General features: G+C 45.8%; 1 protein-coding gene across 16 annotated transcripts in view; it reads left to right on the plus strand.

Annotated features, from left to right (window-relative positions):
* Window positions 1-20,672, plus strand: part of Trim9 (tripartite motif containing 9) — a 108,322-nt gene that overhangs the window by 39,189 nt on the left and 48,461 nt on the right. For all 16 annotated transcript variants that reach the window (XM_075948254.1, XM_075948244.1, XM_075948242.1 and 13 more), the window contains exons 2-3: window positions 16,977-17,072; window positions 19,039-19,161. In XM_075948254.1, the coding sequence (XP_075804369.1) occupies window positions 16,977-17,072; window positions 19,039-19,161 (219 nt within the window). The remainder of the gene's footprint in view (window positions 1-16,976; window positions 17,073-19,038; window positions 19,162-20,672) is intronic.

Consider the following 20,672-nt stretch of genomic DNA (forward strand, 5'->3'; position numbering starts at 1 on the left):
AAAAAGCAGATAGTGTTCAAAGATGCAAGGGTGTTGTCAGGAGGCTGCTTGTTCATTTTATGGCCTCCCAGACTCCTGAAATAATCACAAAGAAACTATATTATTTAAATCACTGCTTGGCCCATTAGTTCTAGTTTCTTATTTGCTAACTCTTACATCTTAATTTAATCCATCGCCATTAATCTGTGCATCACCCCAAGGTCATGGCCTACCAGCAAAATTTCAGCACGCCTGTCTCCAGCAGAGGCTCCATGGCTTCTCCTTGACTCCACACTCTTTGTCCCAGCATTCAGTTTAGTTTTCTCCACCTAGTTAAGTTCTGCCCTGCTATAGGTCCAAAGCAGTTTCTTTATTCATTAATGATAACCACAGCATACAGAGGGGAATCCCACATCACCAGGATTTCCTCCTAAGCTGCTAGACAATCTATCATCTAACCCCAAAGCCCCTTGCTGTAAAATGGTTGGCAAGTGTAATTTGATTCAGCTGTATTTTCAGTGTCTTAGCTTTAACAAGGGTGAGTAAAATTTAGGAAATGACATTTTGGAGCAAGATGTCAATCAGAGAGAAAAATAACACCTGTGGTTTCTGGGTGGGCGAGGATAACATACAGATAGAAGGTATGCAAAGTAGATTTTTCAACTGGAAGAAATCTAATGCAAAAACACCACTCTTACCTCAAAGGGACTAAGAAGTAGTTTATTCTGGAGCCACATATAAAGTGGCCACGGCCCAGGAACAAAGACTTAGGTGACCCTAAATTCTCGTGTGGAAAGTGGAGGTTGTTTCATGGAGATTTTGTGGTGTTAGAACCAGAACAGCACAACCAAGGCAGTTTAAAAAGACTTTGATGGAAACATTAAAGAGGCAGGTTACAGACAGGTAAATAGGCCCCGTCACCCTCTGACTGGAGGAGGCTAGGGCTTTCTATGTTAAGACATTCCAACAGATTTTATCTTTTTTCAGGATGTTAGGCTGGACTCAGAGGTATGCAATAAAAGGCTCTTTAGTGGAGATAAAGGTAGCCCAGGAAAAATTGTAGTTAGGCCCCAGACCTAACTACATTCATTCCAAGTTGTCCACAATCATTGGAGTTTTAATCCGCCGGCCTTTGTCAACACAACTACTTCCCAGGAACTCTCAATATATGTGTGTTTGTGTGTGTGTACATACATATATATACATACACACATAAATATATTCAAAATAAATTATCCTTTTATTGTGAAATGGTATAGAAAATTATACTAAAATCATATACCTCCTAATTGAAATTTTATTTGATTTTTTTTCCTCGCCAAACAAATATAAAAATATAAAATGATCCCCTAGTGTCTGGTACCTTTCTCGTGGTATTTTTCTTACCAGATACAGATGGCTATGCGAATGCATTTCCTAGTGAGGCCTTAAGTCACACCCCATGCTGTTTCTCTTCGGCCTTCCAGGCCAGACCTCTCAAGCTTGCCAGTTTTGGGTGTGTCATGAACATGGGAGCAGAGGCAGTTGGGTAGCTTTTCGTGGGGCCCTTGGTGGGGTGGTGACTCGAAAATACTGTGGGACAATGGTCTGTACCCTGTCAATTGTATTTTAATAAAATGCTGATTGGTCAGTAGTCACAGGAAGTATAGGCAGGGCAATGAGAACAGGAGAATTCTGGGAAGACAAAGAGTCAGTCCACAGTTGTCACCCAGACACAGAGCAAGCAAGATGTGACTGCCTTGCCGAAAAAGGTAGCAAGCCACATGTCTAACACAGACAAGAATAATGGGCTAATATAAGATGTAGGAAAGAGTTAATAATAAGCCTACAATAATGTAGACCTCTGGTATATTTCTGTGGGACTGGTGGGACAGAAACATCAGTCAACACAGAGCATCCATAGAAAGCGTTTTGGGCGATCTTTCTTTTCATATGTTTATCCTATTATAGGATTACCGTTTTCACACCCAACACTGTACTGGGTGCTTAGCATGTATTCAAGTGCCATTGCAAACACCACATGTGTGTTGAGCTGACTCATCTCTAGGACTCAATGCTGTGGGCTCCAACTCCAGTCAGGCTATGCCTACATGTATCTTCCTTGACCCTAAAAGTAATTATTATTGACAGCCTCCCAGGTCTTCTATGAGGGTAAAAAGCTGAAAGGTTCTATTGCAAAACAGAAGACTGAGACTTTGTTTTAGGCTTTTAGCTTTTGAAGCTGCTCTCTCTTTCTCTCTCTCTCCCTCCTCTCTCCCCCTCCTCCTCCCCACCTCTCTTTGTCATACGTACATGGTATGTGCGTGCAGATGCAGAGTGGGTATCATTCCATTATTTTATTTTATTTATGTATTTTATTTTATCTGAGATAAAGAGAGAGAGGGCGCATCTCTCACTCACCTGAAACTCATCTATAAGGCCAGGCAAGCTGGTCCGCCCAGCCCAGGGATCTGCAGGGCTCTGCCTCTCTGGTGTTGTGACTAAGTGCAGGCCATCCCAGGTACTGGGAACCTAACTCAGACCCTCATGTCTGTCAGGCAATCATTTTACAGACTAAACAATCTTCTTGGTTCTCTCAACTATTTATTACACCTTATTTATTTATTTATTGTGTGTGTGCGCGCTCTCGCGTGTGCGTGTGTGTGCATACACATGTGCTTGGAAGTGGGGCCCGTGTGCCACAGAAGGCCTACTTTGATCAGGAGACAATTTGCAGGATTTGATTCTCTTACCACTCTGTGGGTCCTGGCAATCAAACTCAGATCATTCAGAACCTTTACCCACTGAGCAATCTTGCCAGCCCTCTCTCTTTAAATTGAGCTTATATTCATTTTCAACCCATATGCAGTTGTTAGAAGTCGGACACGAAAGCCCTTGGTGGACTTCTTAGTTTCTCCCACTGGTAACATTTTGCTAAACAATAGCAAAGTCTCCCAGTGCTGCTAAATATAGACACTGGTAAGTTCTACTGATTGTATTTAGCTTCCCAGTTTTACTTGTCTCCTTCTCTGTGTATGTTGTTGGATATAATTTTTATCACCCCTATAAGTTTGTGTAATCACTGCAATCAAGATAATAAATAGTCCCACATGACAAGTATGCTTTCTGTTGCCCCTTTCTCTAGCTCACTAACACGGTACCCCTACCCCTGGCAGCCACTAAATGCTTCCATTCCTAAAATCCCTTCCCAAAGCTGTGCTTAGCTGTTCTGACACTTACCTTTGGCTCAGTAGGTAAGAGTGCTTCCTGTGCACGCGTGAAGACCCGAGTTCAAATTGCTGGCACCATATTAAAAGTCAGGCATAGTGGTGTGTGCCTGTAACCCCAGCATAAAGGACAGACAGATCCCTGGAGGTTGCTGACTAACTAACCTGGCCCAGTGAGCATCTAGTTCAGTAAGACACCCTGTCTCGAGGCAATAAGGTGGAGAACAGAGGAAGGTACCTCGTGTCCTCCTCTGGCCTGCTCACACATAATCATCAGTACGTGTATCCACATACTAGCAAGCATGCACCACACACTTACAACACACACACAGCACACAAACACACATAGAACTCACACACACAACACATACCGAGCACATGCGTCCACATACTAATATGCATGCACCACACATGAATAGCACAACACGCATACACAGCACACAAGCACACATAAAACTCAGACAACACAACCTATGCCCAGCACATGCATCCACATACTAATGTGCATGCACCACATACGAACAGCACAATACAAGATGAACACACAATACACACACTTTGCCATTTTAAGTAAGGACATTTATTTAAATAAGCACACATCTAGCTACATTTGCCTTCTTTCTTCCACAAGGACATTGTGCTAGGTTCATTCGCACCTTCGTACAGCCACATAATAGTTGGTTTGGTGGTGTTTATTTCAATGTGAACTCACAACGGTTTCCAGCAACTGCAGTTTTCATTCTAAGTGAGCAGAATTCTATTTGCAGCAATGACTTCAAGGCTTCGTGATTTCACTAGCTCATATAGAAAGTGTAACCTCCCACATGCCCAATCTCATTTAGTTTTTCTGTGTCTCAGCCTGGTAGATTTACCAGGGACACATTATATTTTTTTTACATAGCTTTATGGAGATACAATTCATCTACCAAAAAAGGTCACCCGTTTAGTAGGGTTTAGAATAGTCACTGCGTTGGACAGACATCACAGCCATCTAAACGAGGACCTTCTCAGTCTCCCTGGCAAGAAACCTAGTGTACATCAGCAATCACTCTCTACTTTGCACCCACCCCTGCCTCTGACAACTCATTTACTTTTTCATCCTGGACGTTTGATTTGCTTAGAACCATGGGACATGTGGCCTTCTGCAGCTTCTTCCGGTCATCAGGCTTTGAAGGCCCATCCACTTAGTCACGTAGATGGGACCCACCTGCCTCTTTTCTCTCAACTGTAGTGTGTTCCTTTCTCTGGATCCATTTGTCACTTGGTGGGCATTTTTGGCCTGTCTCCACAGCTTAGCCAGTATGAACACTTTTGTGTGGATATGTGTTTTCAGCTATCTTGGGCAAACCTAGGAATAGATTGCTAAGTCATTGTGTGACTCCATCTCCCTGAGTGACCACCCCTCCACCGTCTGTAGCAGCTGCACCATTATGCACACTCACCAGCAAGGCTCAAACATTCTAATTTCATCATTTCACCAACCCTTGTTCCCATCTGCCTCCTTTACTGTGTTCATCCTAGTGGGGGGTGAAGTGACATCTCAGTGAGTTTGGGGTTTTGATTATTTATATACACGATGTTCTTTGTCATCAAAGGAGACCTAATTTGCCTATTCTAGAATTAGATGGTTTTTACACCCCTTTAGAAAGCACATTGCGTTGTTATTAATTCCTTGAGAATTCCATGCAATGTATTTTGATCATAGTGAATGTATATTAGCCTTCCCCCTACTCCTTCCAGATCCACCCCACCATTCTACCTTCCTCGACACCATGTCTTCTTCTATCTTTTTAAATAATAACCCCTCATGTCTATTTGTGCTACCTACATCCTCCTGGGTGTGGTACCATCTACTGGATCATTCCTCACCATCCTATTCTCTGTGTTGGGTAGGGTTCAACCAAAGAATTGAAACCACCAAAAGATAGGATAAAAAGAAGGCTGGAAGGATGGAGGGAGAGAGAGGGGGTGGAGGTTGATGAGCTTAGGAGGGTTTACTTTAGGCCATCTTGAGAGGAACTGTTTACAGTCTCTCTAATGCCAGTGTCCCTACATGTGGTCCTGCTGTCCCCAGGGTAGGTGCTGACTGTGATGCTGTGGAAAGGGTTACAGGCCCCAAATCTACCTCATCCTGGGCTTACTTTCAGCCTACTCCCGACAGCCATTGCTTGCCCACCTCTGTGTCAGAACTAATCCTGTCACTAATATATAGAAAACCTTCTGGAATCAACTTAGACCCACTGGCTTCCACCAACCCCGAAGCTAAAGTTGCCAGCAGACAGCAAGCATCTTAGGCCTATAGAAGAGCTTCCCCATCTTGCTGCAATGGCCTCTCTGATATACTTACCAATGACTCTTATTGTTCTGCAAAACTATGAAACTACCTCCATGTAACATGGAATTTGGGGTAACCTACACCCGTGTTCCTGAGCCATAAGCACAAAATGGCTCCTGAACAAACTATCTCTTGTTCCCATAAGATGAAACCTGTGGGGTTTTGTTTGTTTGTTTGTTTTGCATTAACATTAACATTCCCCAGCGTTCTGGGCTGCAAACACGCCAGGCCTGATAACTGATCTTTTGGGGTCACTACCACCACAGTGCTACCTCTGGATTCCAAGCCTGATTCTTTCCCCACTTCTCCCACCCTCTCCTCTCTATTGTTCCTGCAGCCCTGTCTTTCTCCTTTGGGCTTTCTTGACTCAAAATAATACTTTTTATCTACTTACTTCTTCCTCCCCTTCCCCTTTGCTTCTTCACACTTAACTCCAATCAACTGGCCGCTAGTTAACCGGAGTTTACGCTAAATACACAGCTGGAAGTGGGCAGAGGAGATTGTTCTAAATGGAAGACAACTGTGCTAGTTACGGTTCTTTTGCTGTGACCAGACACCGCAAAGAGAAGCAGTTTAAAGGAGGAGGAGTTCGTTCTGGCTTACAACGAGGAGCTCACGTCATCATGTCAGGGAAGACACAGCAACAGGAACAGGAAGCAGCTGGTGACAGCGCATCTGCAGTCAGGAAGCAGAGAGTGAACAGGAAGTGGGACCAGACTAAAACTTCAAGGCTGGCCCCAGTAACCTACTTCCTCTTACAAGACTCTGCCTTCTGAGGGTTCCACAACCTTCCCATCAACCAGGGCCTAAGATTCAGATGCCAGAGACATGGGGGACATTTCCTATTCCCACAACCACAGCAATCAAGAAGACACTTGTCAAAAACAGAAAGGAGAAACAAGCAAACATGATGTACTCCAGTGAAAGCATTCAGAGGAAGGAGGATGCTATATACGCAGATGAAATATATGCATTTCAGGGCCGCATTTAAGCATGGTATCATGAGCGGTGTTAACTACCAGCTTGGATACTGTGCTGTGTTTAGCTTTTCAGTGTGAGAGATTAAACATATGCTAGGCAAGTGTTCTATCATTGAATGATGTACACCTGTACCCTTAATAATTTATGCCTGTGATGGTGATTTGGTGGGGGTGGGGCTGGGGGGAGATGCATCACCACACACACACACACACACACACACACACACACACACACACACACACACACGGATCAGAGAGAAGTCAAGGTTAAAAGCAGCTGATAAGAAGGCCAGCCCTACATCCAGGGCTCATGCAGAAAACAGGGACCAGGTCTGAAGTAGAAGTAGCCAGCAGCAGATCTACAACAAAGCAGGTCATGTTCAGCATTCTGGGAAGGGTCATGGCGTGGGGACTTCAGGTCGGCCACCATTGCTGGTAGAACCAGGTTGTCAATGGCCTCTGAGGAATATTTCAAAGAGGAAGAAGCCCAGAGGAGGAAAAAAAAAATTCATCCTACAAAACCACATCAGGTTTTCTTTTTATCCAACAGTGACGATAGAGCAACTTTAAGGCCTCCTTTCCTCACAAGCATTGTTCCCACCCTGTCAGTATTATCAAGAGTTCTTTGAACTGCAGAGTCTCGTTGGACAATCAGAAATGAAAGATTTAAAAGAGAAACCATTGGCTTTGATAAAAATTTCATGTGAACCAATTTCCGTAAAAGGATAATGGGTTTCTGACAGAGGACTAGGGATGGCCTCAAGGGATGAGCTGAGGGACAAGGGCAAGATGCCGGTGGAGAGGCCAGAACTTACGGCTCGTGGCAGCCATTTTCTTCTCCTGAGTAGGCACAGTATAGGTGCTGAGGGACCTGCACACCGTGTCTTCGAAGCGGTGCTCTTAGCATGTGTGCCGTCATGCTGGGGCTGATGCGGCCTCTCTCTGCCATCCACAGAGGTGCGAGAAGCAGTCTCAGGACCTGAGGCTGTGCGTGATTCCTTCTCCAGTCTGTGCGGGCTGGGTCAGCGGGGAAGGCCACCTTTCAGAAGAAACCCCTGGGCTCAGCGCTCTCAGGGAATCCAGCTGGTGAATTCTAGCACACTAGAGCGAGAGCTTTTCATAACACTTATAATCATTTTTAGATTTTTAATGTAATTAATACATTTGAGATGATTTGTTATCATTTTAAAGTGACATTGTAAAGTAACAGGGGTCGCTAAGATAGGGAAATGGAGGTGAATGCACCATAGTAACTCATAACCTTAACGGAGCAGCAGATAATTAGAAATTCCTGCCTCCTGTTTGCCTTCAGAAGAGCTCATCTTTTCAAGAAATATGAGGAAAGGCAGGTGGTGGGTGGCGTGTTATTAGATCAAGCCCCTTCTCTCTGTCTCGGTCTCCATGCTGGAGAGCCCCAGATAGTAATCCGGGTCCCGGGAGGGAGGCTCCGGAACTGCTGCACACTGGGCTTCTTTCCCTGTGTGATGATAGCAAGAGGTCCAGCCATCACCTCGCACTGCCTGCCCCAGCTTGTGCACCCTGTCCCAGGCTCTTCTTTGGAAATCATCACGCAGTTATTTAGTTGCTTACGAGATCAATCAGATCCCATGGCAAGATGCATTTCTGTGGGAGTCAAACCTTAGCGCCTACCTCCCTGGGAGAAAACTGTTGCCATGGAAACCATTCCTGTTTCACCAGGATGGAGCTGCATGGAAAGAGGTTGATAGAGATATTGAGCAGAAAGGGTGAAAAAAAGTCAGGCTCAGTTAAATCCGTTTTCCTGGGTAATACTGATGACCCCTCTTAGTGTTGTTGTAGGTGGGAATCAGCCTGTAAATACTGGATCCAAGCAAAGCTATCAGTCCTGGTGAGGCAGACACAATCTAAGATACCCCAAAGTTTATCAGCCATTAGAATAAGACTGTGTTTTAGCTGGGCAGTGGTGATGCATTGTAAACGGCCTCGGCAGGTTAGTTAGTCTAGGGGTTGTAACCCTCCTGGCTGGTCAGTTATTCCAGGGTCCCGGAGAGGCGCTATCTGAAAGACATGGGCGGGAGACAGGAAGAAGGCCAAGCAGGGTTCTTGTCAAAGCCTCCATTTATTAGAGTCATGGTTACAGCTTATATAGGATGAGGAATTTGGGGGCCAGGGGCATGGGCAGGAAGGAATCTTGCAGTGGCTGTTCCAACCGGTCACGAGGTCCTTGGCCAGGAGGTTACGATCGGTCAGGTCACGATTCCTCGGTCAGGAAGTCGCAAGTTGACACTCCTAGTTCTCTGGATAATTGGAGTGTGGGGCGGGTTCCGCTAACAGATAGCCCTCTATTAACAGATAATTGGGTGTGGGATAGGCTCTGCCAATTTTGGGGGGAAATGGCTCCTGACTGCATGCTTTTAATCCCAGCACTTGGGGGGGCGGAGGCGTTCAAGGCCAGCCTGGTCTACGGAGGGAATTCCAGGACAGCCAGGGCTCTTAGGCAGAGAAATCCTGTCTCAAAAAACAAGAACAACAACAACAAAAAGGTTGTATTTTAATTTGCCTGTGAAACGGTGGTAACAGGGAATATTGAGTTAAGGACAATGGGCTTTCTTCGTATTGGAGCTTTATAAATGTAATATGGAGATTATTTGGGATGTCTGTGGATTCTGTCATTGATAGGAAAGGAACAAATGTCCCAAACTCACAGTCAAAGAAAGGAATGAACCACATGTACCCACACGCTCTCCTTACCCTAGTGGCGGTGTGACTTGGCCAGAAGGGACCCATGCATGTCACAGGCTTTATCGTGTTTGTACCACTCTGAAAAGTAGAGGACTCTTCAGGGTTGGTGAAGATGTGGGCAGAGATGGTAAGTTACGGAGCTCCTCACTCTGGGGTCTGGACTCTCCTGCTGCCCTGAAGAACTGCCTCTGCCTTGCTTATGTTTCTCTTTGGTGGGATAAACACCACTGAAGGAAGGGAGGGTCTGTGTGACTTGCAGATCCAGGGGATCCAGTCCAGATGGCAGGAAACACATGCAGGCAGGAGCAGGAGGTGGGTGGGCACATTGTGTCTGCAGACAGGAAGCAGATAAAGATGAGTGCTGGCCCCCACTTATATTCAACCATGGAGCTCAGTCTATCATGGGACCGCCCATATTTAGTATAACCTTCCTAAGCTAATTTAAGCTGAATAATCTCTCAAAGTCATACCCAGAGATTTGTATTCACAGTGATCTGAAATCCCATCAAGGTGACAGTCAAGATTAAGGATCACAGCCACTTTTCCAAAAAGGGATTTGTAAAATGACTTGTTTGTGGGAGAGACTCAGCCTGGCAGACAGAGCACTGCCTAGTAACAAGGTTTTGAACATTTCTGGGTTTCCATTGCAGAGAAAAGCCAGCTTGGTGTGGGGAAGTGCAACCCAGAAATTGGAGCATCCCCTTGGTTCTCAGTGAGGTTATCTAAGGGTAGGATGCCTCTCTCAGAACACAGTCCCAAAAAATAGAAACCAGAGGGAAAGACGGGAGCTTTAAATAGGACAGAGCTAGAAGGGTGAACTTGTAGGGCCAAGGTGGCCACGTCAGGAGAGAGTAAGGGGCCTGGTGCTTCCATCTGTCCACTTTTTTGGAGATTTTTACTGGTGTAGCTATGACAACCGAGCCTACCCAGGATGATGGGCCAACCAGGAAGGAAACACAATTAATCACATTCCATTTCTTTTGGTTTTGACTTTTCTGTCAGTCGCAGGATGGCCTCGACTTCAGGATGAGCTCTCGAGACAGGAGAGTGCTAGCTGGGTTTACTTTTATCTTGGTTAGCCTTGAACCAGGAAAGTAATACTGTGTTTACCATCATCAGTGGACCCTTTGGCTCTGTGGCTAGTCAAGGGCCCCCACCTTCTCTTCTGCTTCTTTTTTAACTCAGCAGTGACAAGCAGTTTGAGGACTGACGAAACCTGAGCATTTGGAAGCTTTGGGTATCTCTTTGAGAACCTGCCTCTTTCCCCAGTGCCCTAATTCTTTGCCTACCCCCAATAAAAGAGCCCAAGAGCTGGCAATGCCTGCATGGAGGGCAGCCATGTTCTCCACATGGACGGCTCGGTCCTTGTTTGCTCTCTGCTTTTGTGATGCCGTACTGACCAGAACCAACTTGCGGAGGAAATGGTTTATTTGGCTTCTACTTCCACGTCACAATCCGTCACTGAGGGAAGTCCAAGCACAATGTCCTGAAGCAGAAACCAAGGAGGAATGTTGCTTGCTGCCTTGCTCTCAGGCTCACAATCAACCAGCCTCTCATTAAGCCAGGCCCACTGCACTGGGATGTTACCATCCGTAGTGTGCTGAGCTCTCCTCAGCAACCCTGAATCAAGACAGTACTGCACAGGCATGACCACAGGCCAGTCTGATCCGAGCAATTCCCTAACCGAGAGTCCCTCAGGCAAGTCTGGGTCGTGTCAAGTTGGTCTGAAGAAATGGAGGGGTCTTTCATTGGCTCATTATTAGTGACTTGAGGGTTTTGTGGATATCTATTAAAATTCAGAGATCAAACCGGAAAACCTAAGTTACCCAAATAACCCAACTACTCAGTTCAATGACGTTTCCGAAGCATGTGTCATGTGTTTTTATCCTGTGTATGTTCGTCTGTAAGAGGAGAACGTTTTCTTAGGTGTCCATTGACTGTCTACTGGAAGTGTTCACAAGCATGAGTCCATCCACAACAAGACGGGATTCTGTGGACCAGAGACTTAGAATACGACCTACTGAAACAAGTAGGCCTTGACATCAGTTCCTCTCCAACAGTCACTGCCTCTTCCAAGGCAGGGCTCCGACCTTCTGGGCCACAAAGCCCTCTCAGCAGCAGTGGCAGTGGAGGAAAGAGCTTGTTTAACAAGTGCTTAGGCAGTTCTCTGAATGCCAGGACTTCTTCCAAATGCTCTGCAAATACTGTGGATGAGAATTTTCCCCTTAGCCAGGAAAATCTCATTAAGGAAGCCTGGAGCGAAGTGTGTTTCTTGCCCCAACTAAATATTAAATATCACACTGGCAATATCTATGTGTAAATTTGAGAACTGAGATTCCATTTTCTTTTCTTTTCTTTTTTTTTTTTAAGTTAAACAACCTCTTTTTTATTTTACATACCAATCCCAGTTCCCTCTTCCAGCAGCTCCGAGGATGCATAGAGCATCTCAGTGTCTGCTACTGTTAGAAATGTACCCATGATCACACAACTAGCAAAAGGCTAGTGTTCAAACTCTGGTCCATCTGACTTTAAAGTCTGTCTTTTTAACTCTGGTGTTATGATGGTCTCTGGTGCCCTATCTATCTGATTCGGTTGCTGCTATCCGATAGAATAATAACTTTCTGATATATTTTTATGGTTTAAAAATGAGTAAAAGTTGGCACAGATTTGAATTGTGATAGAAAGGGAAGAAAGTAGGATTATGCGTTCACTAGCTATTGCTGTGTGTTTATGTGCGCAGACTGGGTGATAAAGATAGGAGATTCTGTCTCAGCGTATACCAGGTTGAAAGCCTTCCCTCTATCTACGCCATACACAAGTCAGAGTCAGATTAAACATGGTGAGCTTTTGTAATGTATGAGAAATGTGAGGGCTTGGGAAACTAGTTTCCCTTTGTAGGGGTCTCTCATATTTTTTTTCAGAAGGGAAGCTCAACACCCAAGGATGCAGGATCTTCCTGAGTCACAGCCAGGGTTAGCAACTGCCACCAATAAACAAAGCCAGAAGCTAGATAAGATGCGATAGAATCTCAGTAGGCAATCTGCCTTTGCAACAGAGAAAACAACCTAGCAAGAATAAAACCCAACTTCCCTTTGTACCAGGGTGATTGCAGGATGGTGATTAGGGGAGACTGTGGGGATGGAGAGGGGTGAGCAGGAGATTAATATAATCAAGGAAGCAAAAACCTGTAAAATGGGGTTAGGAGACACTTCGTCTACATGAAACCCATCTAAGTTTGCTTACTAACTCTTATGAAAGTCAGCCCCTCTCCTGCCACAAAAACTGGGGGACAGGGCTCTATGTTCAGGTGTTGGATAACAATAAACTTTTCTGTGACCTTGGGTTTCCTCGAGCAAGTACTTTAAGTGGAGGGAGGGGTTCATCATCATCGGGATATGATGCAACTCTTTTAGTCCAAGTCCTCCAGACCAAGGCTAAGGCCTAATGGAAAAGGGGTTCCAGAGAGTCTTAGCAGAGCTGGGGCAATAAAAAAATCTTTGCAATGAAGATGGGTATGATTCAGTGTTGTTTGTGAACTGGACAGAATCTGCAATTACCTAGTAGACCAGCCTCAGGACTACCCTAGAGGAATCTTAATCTTAATCAGGTTAATCATAGTGAGAAGAACCAACCTAAGAGTGGCCTGCACAGTGTCCCTGGGTTTGGTCCTAGACTGTATAAAAAGGAGAACATGGGTGGAAAAGAAGGCTTAGTGGCAGAGCTGCTCACTTTGCAAGCCTGGCAACCCGAGTTCAAGCCCCAGAGCCCACAGAAAGAAGGAAAGTGAGAAAAGACTCCACAAAATTGCCCTGTCACCTCCATATGTACCACTGTGGCACACATGCCTATATGTGCAAATGTACATGCACACACACACACACACACTTGAATGCACTGACAACTATAAATAAATATATGTGTATATATGCATTAATTTAAAGAGAAAGCTAGCCGAGTAGAGGTAGTTATTGCCCTCTACGTCCTTATTTTGGATGCAGTGTGACCAGCTGCTTTAAACTCTTGCCACCTTGACCGCCCCACCACGATGGACTGTACCTTCAAACTGAGAGCCAAAATAAACCGTTTCTCCTTTAAGAGGTCACTTGTGTTAGGGGTTTTTGTTTCTTTGTTTGTCTTTTAATCACAGGAGAAAAGTAGCTAAGACAATGGGAGAAGTTTGTATATGACTGTGTCAGATTAAAAGTCCTCCCTGGATGTGCACACAGCTCAGAATCAGATTCACAATAAACATGGTAAGATTTGTTGGCTTTGTGTCCCAGCCCCATGACCTCCATGACAGCAGCTTCACCCAAAGCCTGGAGCCTCCCAACCTCTCTGAAGGGCTATCACACTTATGCACACATTAAACACTCACACACGAACATCCCATATAGGCAAGCAACGAAGGAAGGAGGAGGAAGGGCTCTTTTTCTCTACTTCAGACTCAAACAATGTGTCTCCTTCTAGGGAGAGCTTGTTTATTCCAAGCATGCCCTGAGCCAAGAAATCCATCAGATGCCTGTAGTTGCCTCTTTGTAACACTCCCCTCCTCTTTCAGAAACTGTCTCGAATTAGAAAACAAATATCCAGGAAACAGAAGCACCTCGACTTAGACATCATAAACAGCCCTTAGAAACTGTACCTTTCTCCCTCCAAGGATGCCCAGAGGAGAATGCAAACCGTGGATTTGCACCCCCAGTGCACAAGCAGAAAATTCCCAACCCTGCTCTGTGGTCCTGAATACAGAACACCTCTGCCAGCAGAGGCTTGAATTCAAATGTTTTAAGCAAACCAGATCAATAAGTAATAATGTTTAATCAGATGTGGCTTATAAACGTGCTCAGGAGGTTATCCTACAAAAGCAACAAATATAAATCCTTATAATACGGCACTTGCTGCTGATAAATAGCTACCTGGCGGTTTTCTCTGTCTGAGGCCGAATTCAGCAAGTGGACAAAGCTTAGGGGAAAGGCTTATAGGTCTCTATCCTATAAAATAGCTGTTTATCAAATACCAAACAATTGTCAGCCAGTTGGCGGGCACCAGCCTCCAACACAGACACAAAGAGGCTGAGTCTGGAGGAGAATTGATTTTTCCACTCCTTGCTCTGATGTATAAAATCCTGAATGAAGACAGAACGCTTTGTCTACGACTAAATAACATTTTAAAAATTTGTGTGTGTGTGTGTGTGTGTGTGTGTGTGGAGGGGTATTTTGTGCATGTGTGTGCTGTGTGGGTGCACTTGTGCAGGTGGGTATGCACATATAAAAGCATACAGAGGCCAGACACTTGTGCTGACTGACTTCCTCAATCGCTTCCCAGTCTCTTACTGAACCTAGAGCTCATCAGTTAAGTGAGGCTAGCTGGCCAGCAAGCCCCAGGAATCCACTTATCTCTGGCTCCTTGTACTGGGATTACAGGCACGTGCCACTGATTCTGACTTTTTCTGTAGGTGTTGAGTGTGTGCTTGGGCAGCAAGGACCTTTGCCCACAGAGTTGTTGCCAGAATTCACCAAAGCTTTTTCTAAGCATACATTACACAGACATGATGAATTTTGAGGGTGGAATGTGAGAAATCAGTTGGTTTCATGTGCGTGTAGCCAGGTGAATTTGACTCCTGCTCCCAAATCTCTAAGAATGTTTACTACAGAGAGGGAAATCTTTGTTTCGCAGTAGACTTTCATTCATTTGGGGAAAATGAGGAAGCACGAGTTGTAAGGATAACTGTGAAAACTGGACTCCCCCTTTAGAACAGGCTCTCATTTTACTGCTGTGGTCTCCAGTGAGAGCCCTTTCTCCTTTCATTTCCTGAGATCCTGGAAACAGTTCTTACATTTTTGTTTGTGAGCCTTGTCTTTAATGGTTGGGCCATCTGTCTAGCCCCTGAAAACAGTTCTTAAGGATAAAATTTACCCCCCAAGTGATGACATCACTAAGACACAGTAATAAAGAGATGGTCCTTTTGCAACATAGGGTCACTATGTACCTTCTCTCGGTCGTTTCTGGCGTTGAAATACACAGCAAACTACAAGTTAACAGAAATGTTTTCCAGCAGATATTATTGCGGAATCCACCCATTAAATCCCTCATCATTGGGTGTTTAGGTGCCTAGAAATGAAGAAAGCAAGCCTGAGTTAAAACCATCCAACATTTATTAAGGAAACACCAAATTAAAGGGCCCTGGCCTTCGAATACAGTATCTCATGCAATGTCCACACTATCCAAGAGTAAGTAAAATTCTCATTTTATGCAAGAGGCCAAACGATGTATAAATGCGTAAACAGTCGGTAGTTGGCAACATGGACGAGATGGGCTAGCTCCCTTACGCACTGCCCTGCATTCGTTCAGAGCCCAATGACAAAATATTATTCCAATGCTTGTTTTTCCTGTTGGCGGAATTCAAACACAGGTAACTTTCTCAGGGTCACATAGTAAAGAGCAGGGCCAGAGTTTAACCCCTCAAATTCTGCTCTCTTTCTTTCCACCCCCTATGCTGTTCCCACCCGGCATTTGGCCTGCATATTTTAAAAAGGAATGCAGTGCCCCCTGCATATTTATTAAGACAAATATAAGAGAAAAAAATCACAGGACGGGGACAATTTTGAGGTTTTTGCCTTTTGATTGAAAGGATAAGAAAGGTATTGTGCTGGTTGAAGAGATGAATAGATTTTGGACTCTCAAGAAAGCACAGGAAAGAGGAGCAATGAGAAAGGTCTGCCATTGCCTGAGGAACAGTGGGTTTGCTCAGTCTGCTAGGACAAGGAATCTTGTATCCCATATATTGCTAAGGGCTTCAAGGGATGGAAAACCTAGCAGAGGGCTTACGTAGCAGTTCGTTCTTCCCATCAGGAAGACTGACTCTGAGCCTGGTGTCCTTTCCCCTCCATCCTGACTGTAGTGACCTCCTCTCTAGAAGATACTGATCTGCTTCAAAGGCAGAAACCAAAGAGGGGAAATTACCCAGGCCACACTGGTCCCGCATCAGCTTTCTTAGACATTTCCTTCGCTGGTAGAACCTCACCTAGGTCCCACTGATGAGCAGTTTGGGCAGTAGCCACCTCAGCAGTCACCAAGACTAGAAAACTGTGCTTGCCTGGACTCAATTTTGCCCCTGCAGAACTGCAGGAGGTTTGGCAGAGTGGGAGGTTAGGAAGAGAGTAGGCTTTGACCTTGGTCAGGATGCCGTTGGGGACTGGGAACCTAGAGTCCGTGCACCTGGGAGAAGGAGAAGGACTTGATGGGGTGGAATTCTCTTCTGGTCTTTACATTCGTCGTTAGCGGTTTTGCAACCCCAGGGCGTCATACCAGCGCTCAATCCTTCCTTCTTCATCCCTCACTTGATCATCTTCATTATTTCTGACCCCCGTCCCCCACCCCAGACCAATGAACCTTTAGGCTAAGTATCGTCAGAAGGAATCAGCTCAATTGACTGGCTCGTTTGTTTGTTTTTTTAATCCCTCACAAATGATATAAAAGATTAATTAACTAACGATACGAGGGCGCGAGGTGGGTGTCAACGAGCGAGGCCTTTGACTTCTGTGGCCAGAAACATGTGCTGCTTCAGAGAATAACGTGCTCAGGAGCCCAGGAAAGGGCTGCCTGCCTGGGTACCGGAACCCACCCATCCACGTTACCTCAAAGGCCCAAACAAGAGGACTCAGGTCAGGCTCAAGGGCTCCTGGGTTTGGGGCCCCATGGTAACTCCATGTGGCCCTGTGTGACGGCATCTCAGGCCTTCCTTCCTTCTCTCCACAGAGCCAGCTCTCCCAGGCGCTGAACGGATTGTCAGACAGGGCCAAAGAAGCCAAGGAGTTCCTGGTGCAACTCCGCACCATGGTGCAACAGATCCAGGTACCGAGGGGGGGGTACAGGGGTGGAGTGGGGTCTGGGGGTGCGGCGGAGGGGAGGAGGTGCAACGCGGGCTGACAAGAACCAAAGCGGGTTGAGACCCTCTGACTTGATGTGTTCCACGGAAATCTCTCTTTTCTTTCTGCCTTGTCTCCTCCACACAGGCAGACACAGAGAGAGGCCACCCACATGTGCGCCTTCTTGAGGCAGCAGCTCTTTTGTCCACAAGCCAGGATTGTCTGTCCCAGGCATTTCCTGCCTTCCACTCTGATGCCTTCAGTCCGCTACCATATTGCGTGTAGACAGCGGCCTATTTCTTTACGAACCCCATTATTCCCGAGTTCCTAAAATCCTATAGGTGCCCAGGGCCCGTTTTACTTAGCATTAACTAGTCGGTTCTCATCTTCTTCCTTCTCTCTTCCTTCCTTCTCCCTCTCTCTTCTTTCCTTTCTCCCTGTTCCATCTTAATGTTTCTTTCATTTCAGACACTTGGACATTTTCTAGCCTTAGTCCCCTGGCGACTACAGGTTCAGATTGCCTTATCAGGATGTGCTCACCAGCAGGCAGCCAGCACTTGAGAATGCATACGTTTTTCGCTAGAGCCGAAAGGGAGAAACCATAGAACATATGAGATGCCAAAACAATGACCTTCTGCACTGTTTACCATTCTTACATGTTTTGAGGTTTGCCTCCTGGAAATAACCTTTATTCTGCCCTCCAATAAATTGGCTACTGAGCGACTCTTTAACCTGTGTCCGAGCAGAAATGGATTCTTAATGTAAGCCAGCTCTCAAAGCACCGCACACTGGTTTCGCCACCTTTTTTTTTTTTTTGTATGAGTGCCAGTGTTAAAACTGTTGGTTCCCTAGCAGTTTTGTACACTTCCTTCTGTTTTCCAAAGCGGCAGTGTTTATCAATCAGCCCTTTCTTTGCCGTCGCTGGCACAAATGGTGCAGCCCCAGGCTTGCCCCCGCCTTGCCTTTCTGTCGGAGCAGAGTGTTCTTTCCGTAAGAAAACAGCAGTCTTCAAGGGAAGGCTCCCTCCCACCCCACCCCCACCGTCACTCTACACAGGGCACAGCAAGTCCTTAAGTGAGTCTTCAAGGACTTTCTCTAAGAATTCAAAGACCATTGCGAGAAGAGCCGAAACAGTGTCCATAGGAACTGCTGCTCCTTCTAATGCGGCCTCAGACAAAGACCGTCTTTGAAGAAAGTTGCTGAATTAAATATCTGAGGCCTTTAATATATGCCCGTAATTCAAAATTGCTAATGAAAGAACTACATGGTTAAAGTAAAGGGGGGAAAAAGTTATAGCCAGCTTCAACTTGAATACCATGGGCCCACACTTCCTTCATTTTCTATGTAGTTCCCTGTCCTCAGCAAGCTACTGTGTCCCGTCTGTCTGAGTCTGGAACAAGAAAATGCTGTTACCAATATGACTTGTTCTCCGCTGTTGTTTTTCTTCATGCGGGGACAACTGCTTTTGCCCGTTGTCATTATACCTTATGCTGCCGTTGATGACAACACTGGATCACTGTTTAATGTGGGGGACCTTTGTCATCCCCCCTTCTTTCTTCTGTGAGATGTAGAAACCCTTTCTCTCCTGCCCTGATTCTACCCTCTTCCTCTGAGAAACCACTTTTCAGCCTGCAGAGCCGAGCACATGCACCTGTCAAAGGTCTTGTGCACCACCCTTCAGCCAATGCTTTCCTGTACTTACTGTAATTCAAGCTGGAGAGATGATTTCTCCTTCTAAGAATGAAAGTAATAAATACCTACCCCTTTCCACGCAAACTTAAAGCAAAATGCTCACACTACAGAAGAGTTTACCAGTACTTTGGAAATACTCAGTGTGCTCTATGGACAGAGTTCCTTCCCATCTCTTCAGGGGGAAGGACTGGGATGCTCTGGTTTCTATGACTACCCAAGCTCCCCATACATGTGCTTGAGAATGGTGCTTTCTTGTTCAGGAAAACAGTGTGGAGTTTGAGGCCTGCCTGGTGGCCCAGTGCGATGCTCTCATTGATGCCCTAAACCGAAGGAAGGCTCAGCTGTTGGCCCGGGTCAACAAGGAGCATGAGCACAAGCTGAAGGTGAGTGGCACCTTGGGGCAACGGGAAGCAACAGTCCAACCTCCCAGGGCAAGGGTGGGCGGGCACAGGAGGATGCCATGCCTCACCTGTGTGGTCTGGCCAGACAGGAGCAGGCATGTCCCTTGGGTATCCGTTCATTCTTCCTGTTTCTTAACTAAAATTCAATGGGTTACTTCTCTGGGCCAGGAACTTCTCTGGGCATGGAAATAACAAGATAAATAAAAAATCTCTGAATTCATTCTACTTTCCTAGGAGGGGAGAATGCTAAGCAGGGCATCCAAGGAAAATATACCATAGACTAGTTCTTCTGAAGGCAGAGGAGGGGATGGTGAATCCTAGGAACAGGATTGAAAGCTTAGATAGGCAAAAATGTGTTCTTGAGTAGGTAAACAGAATATGTATAATTTATAAAATAAAGTTTGTTTAAAAACTTTTCAGTATAGACTTTGGTCACTGCATAGTAAAATCAGTGCCTTGTGAGCCTGGGGTCCCATTGGCGGTTCTGATCTTAGAGACCTGTGAAAACCTGCCTGTCATCCATTGGTAACAAGATGGGGAGAGGGAGCAGAAGGAAGTCTAGTGTTGAGCAGTCAGTGAGGACCACGCACATGGCCAACACACCTCAGGCCTGGTGATGAGGGGAAGGGTGTCCAGTGACACAGCCTGAGGTTAAAGTAAAAGAAACAGGCTCCAATCAAGGCTATCTGTTAGGATTGGTGTCAGGAGAAACATGGACCACTTTAGAGGACCTAGTGGCGAGTCAATGGCCCAATGACAAGTATCACCCAGTAGGTCAGTTACCTAACCAGACCTTTAAGAACAAGAGAAATTGCATTTGTAAAATCAGATTCCAGAAAGTGAGCCACGGAAGTTTCAGCAGTGAAGAAGCGATGAACACAGTGTCAAGACCCCCAACAGTAGCCTGCTTCTCCAAGGCCCCCTCCCCCTCTTGCCATCTGCAACTCCTTAAAGTGCATTCAGAGACCCCTGGATGCTTCTTCCCTAACTAAAGTCAGCAGCAGTGTGGTGGGAATGAGAACCTTTCTCTCTTGCCTTCTGACTTGGCTTGTCACTCAGGGGACACTGGAGAATCCTGGGGCAAGCAGCAGGCTGTGCTGTGCCAAGGTCCATCCAAACAGGAAGGGATCATGAGCCCCTGACCTCCAGTTTGTGCTTGCCGATGCCATACTTTTGCAGGTAGCAACATCACCGTGTAATCAAGGATCCAGATTCCTAGGTAAAGAGAGTTGCAGGTCTTGAAATCAGCATATAAAACCCAGGTTTGGGATGAGGAATGGGAGGAGCCCCCAGGGTGCTGGTGTTAAGGAGCCTGTGGGTTTGGGTAGCAAACCAAGTCTGGCAATCTCGATGCTCATTTGAGAGTAGCCATACACACCCCTGATGGTCAGTCAAGTGAGAAGCCTCCCCCATGTTCATCTCAGGATGGGCTCAAACTCCTAAGGGATGCCAGAGAAAACCTTCAAACAGACACTGAAGGGAACAAGGCTTGG

This window comes from Microtus pennsylvanicus, chromosome 14, assembly GCF_037038515.1.
Source record: "Microtus pennsylvanicus isolate mMicPen1 chromosome 14, mMicPen1.hap1, whole genome shotgun sequence".
Classification (NCBI taxonomy): Eukaryota; Metazoa; Chordata; class Mammalia; order Rodentia; family Cricetidae; genus Microtus; species Microtus pennsylvanicus.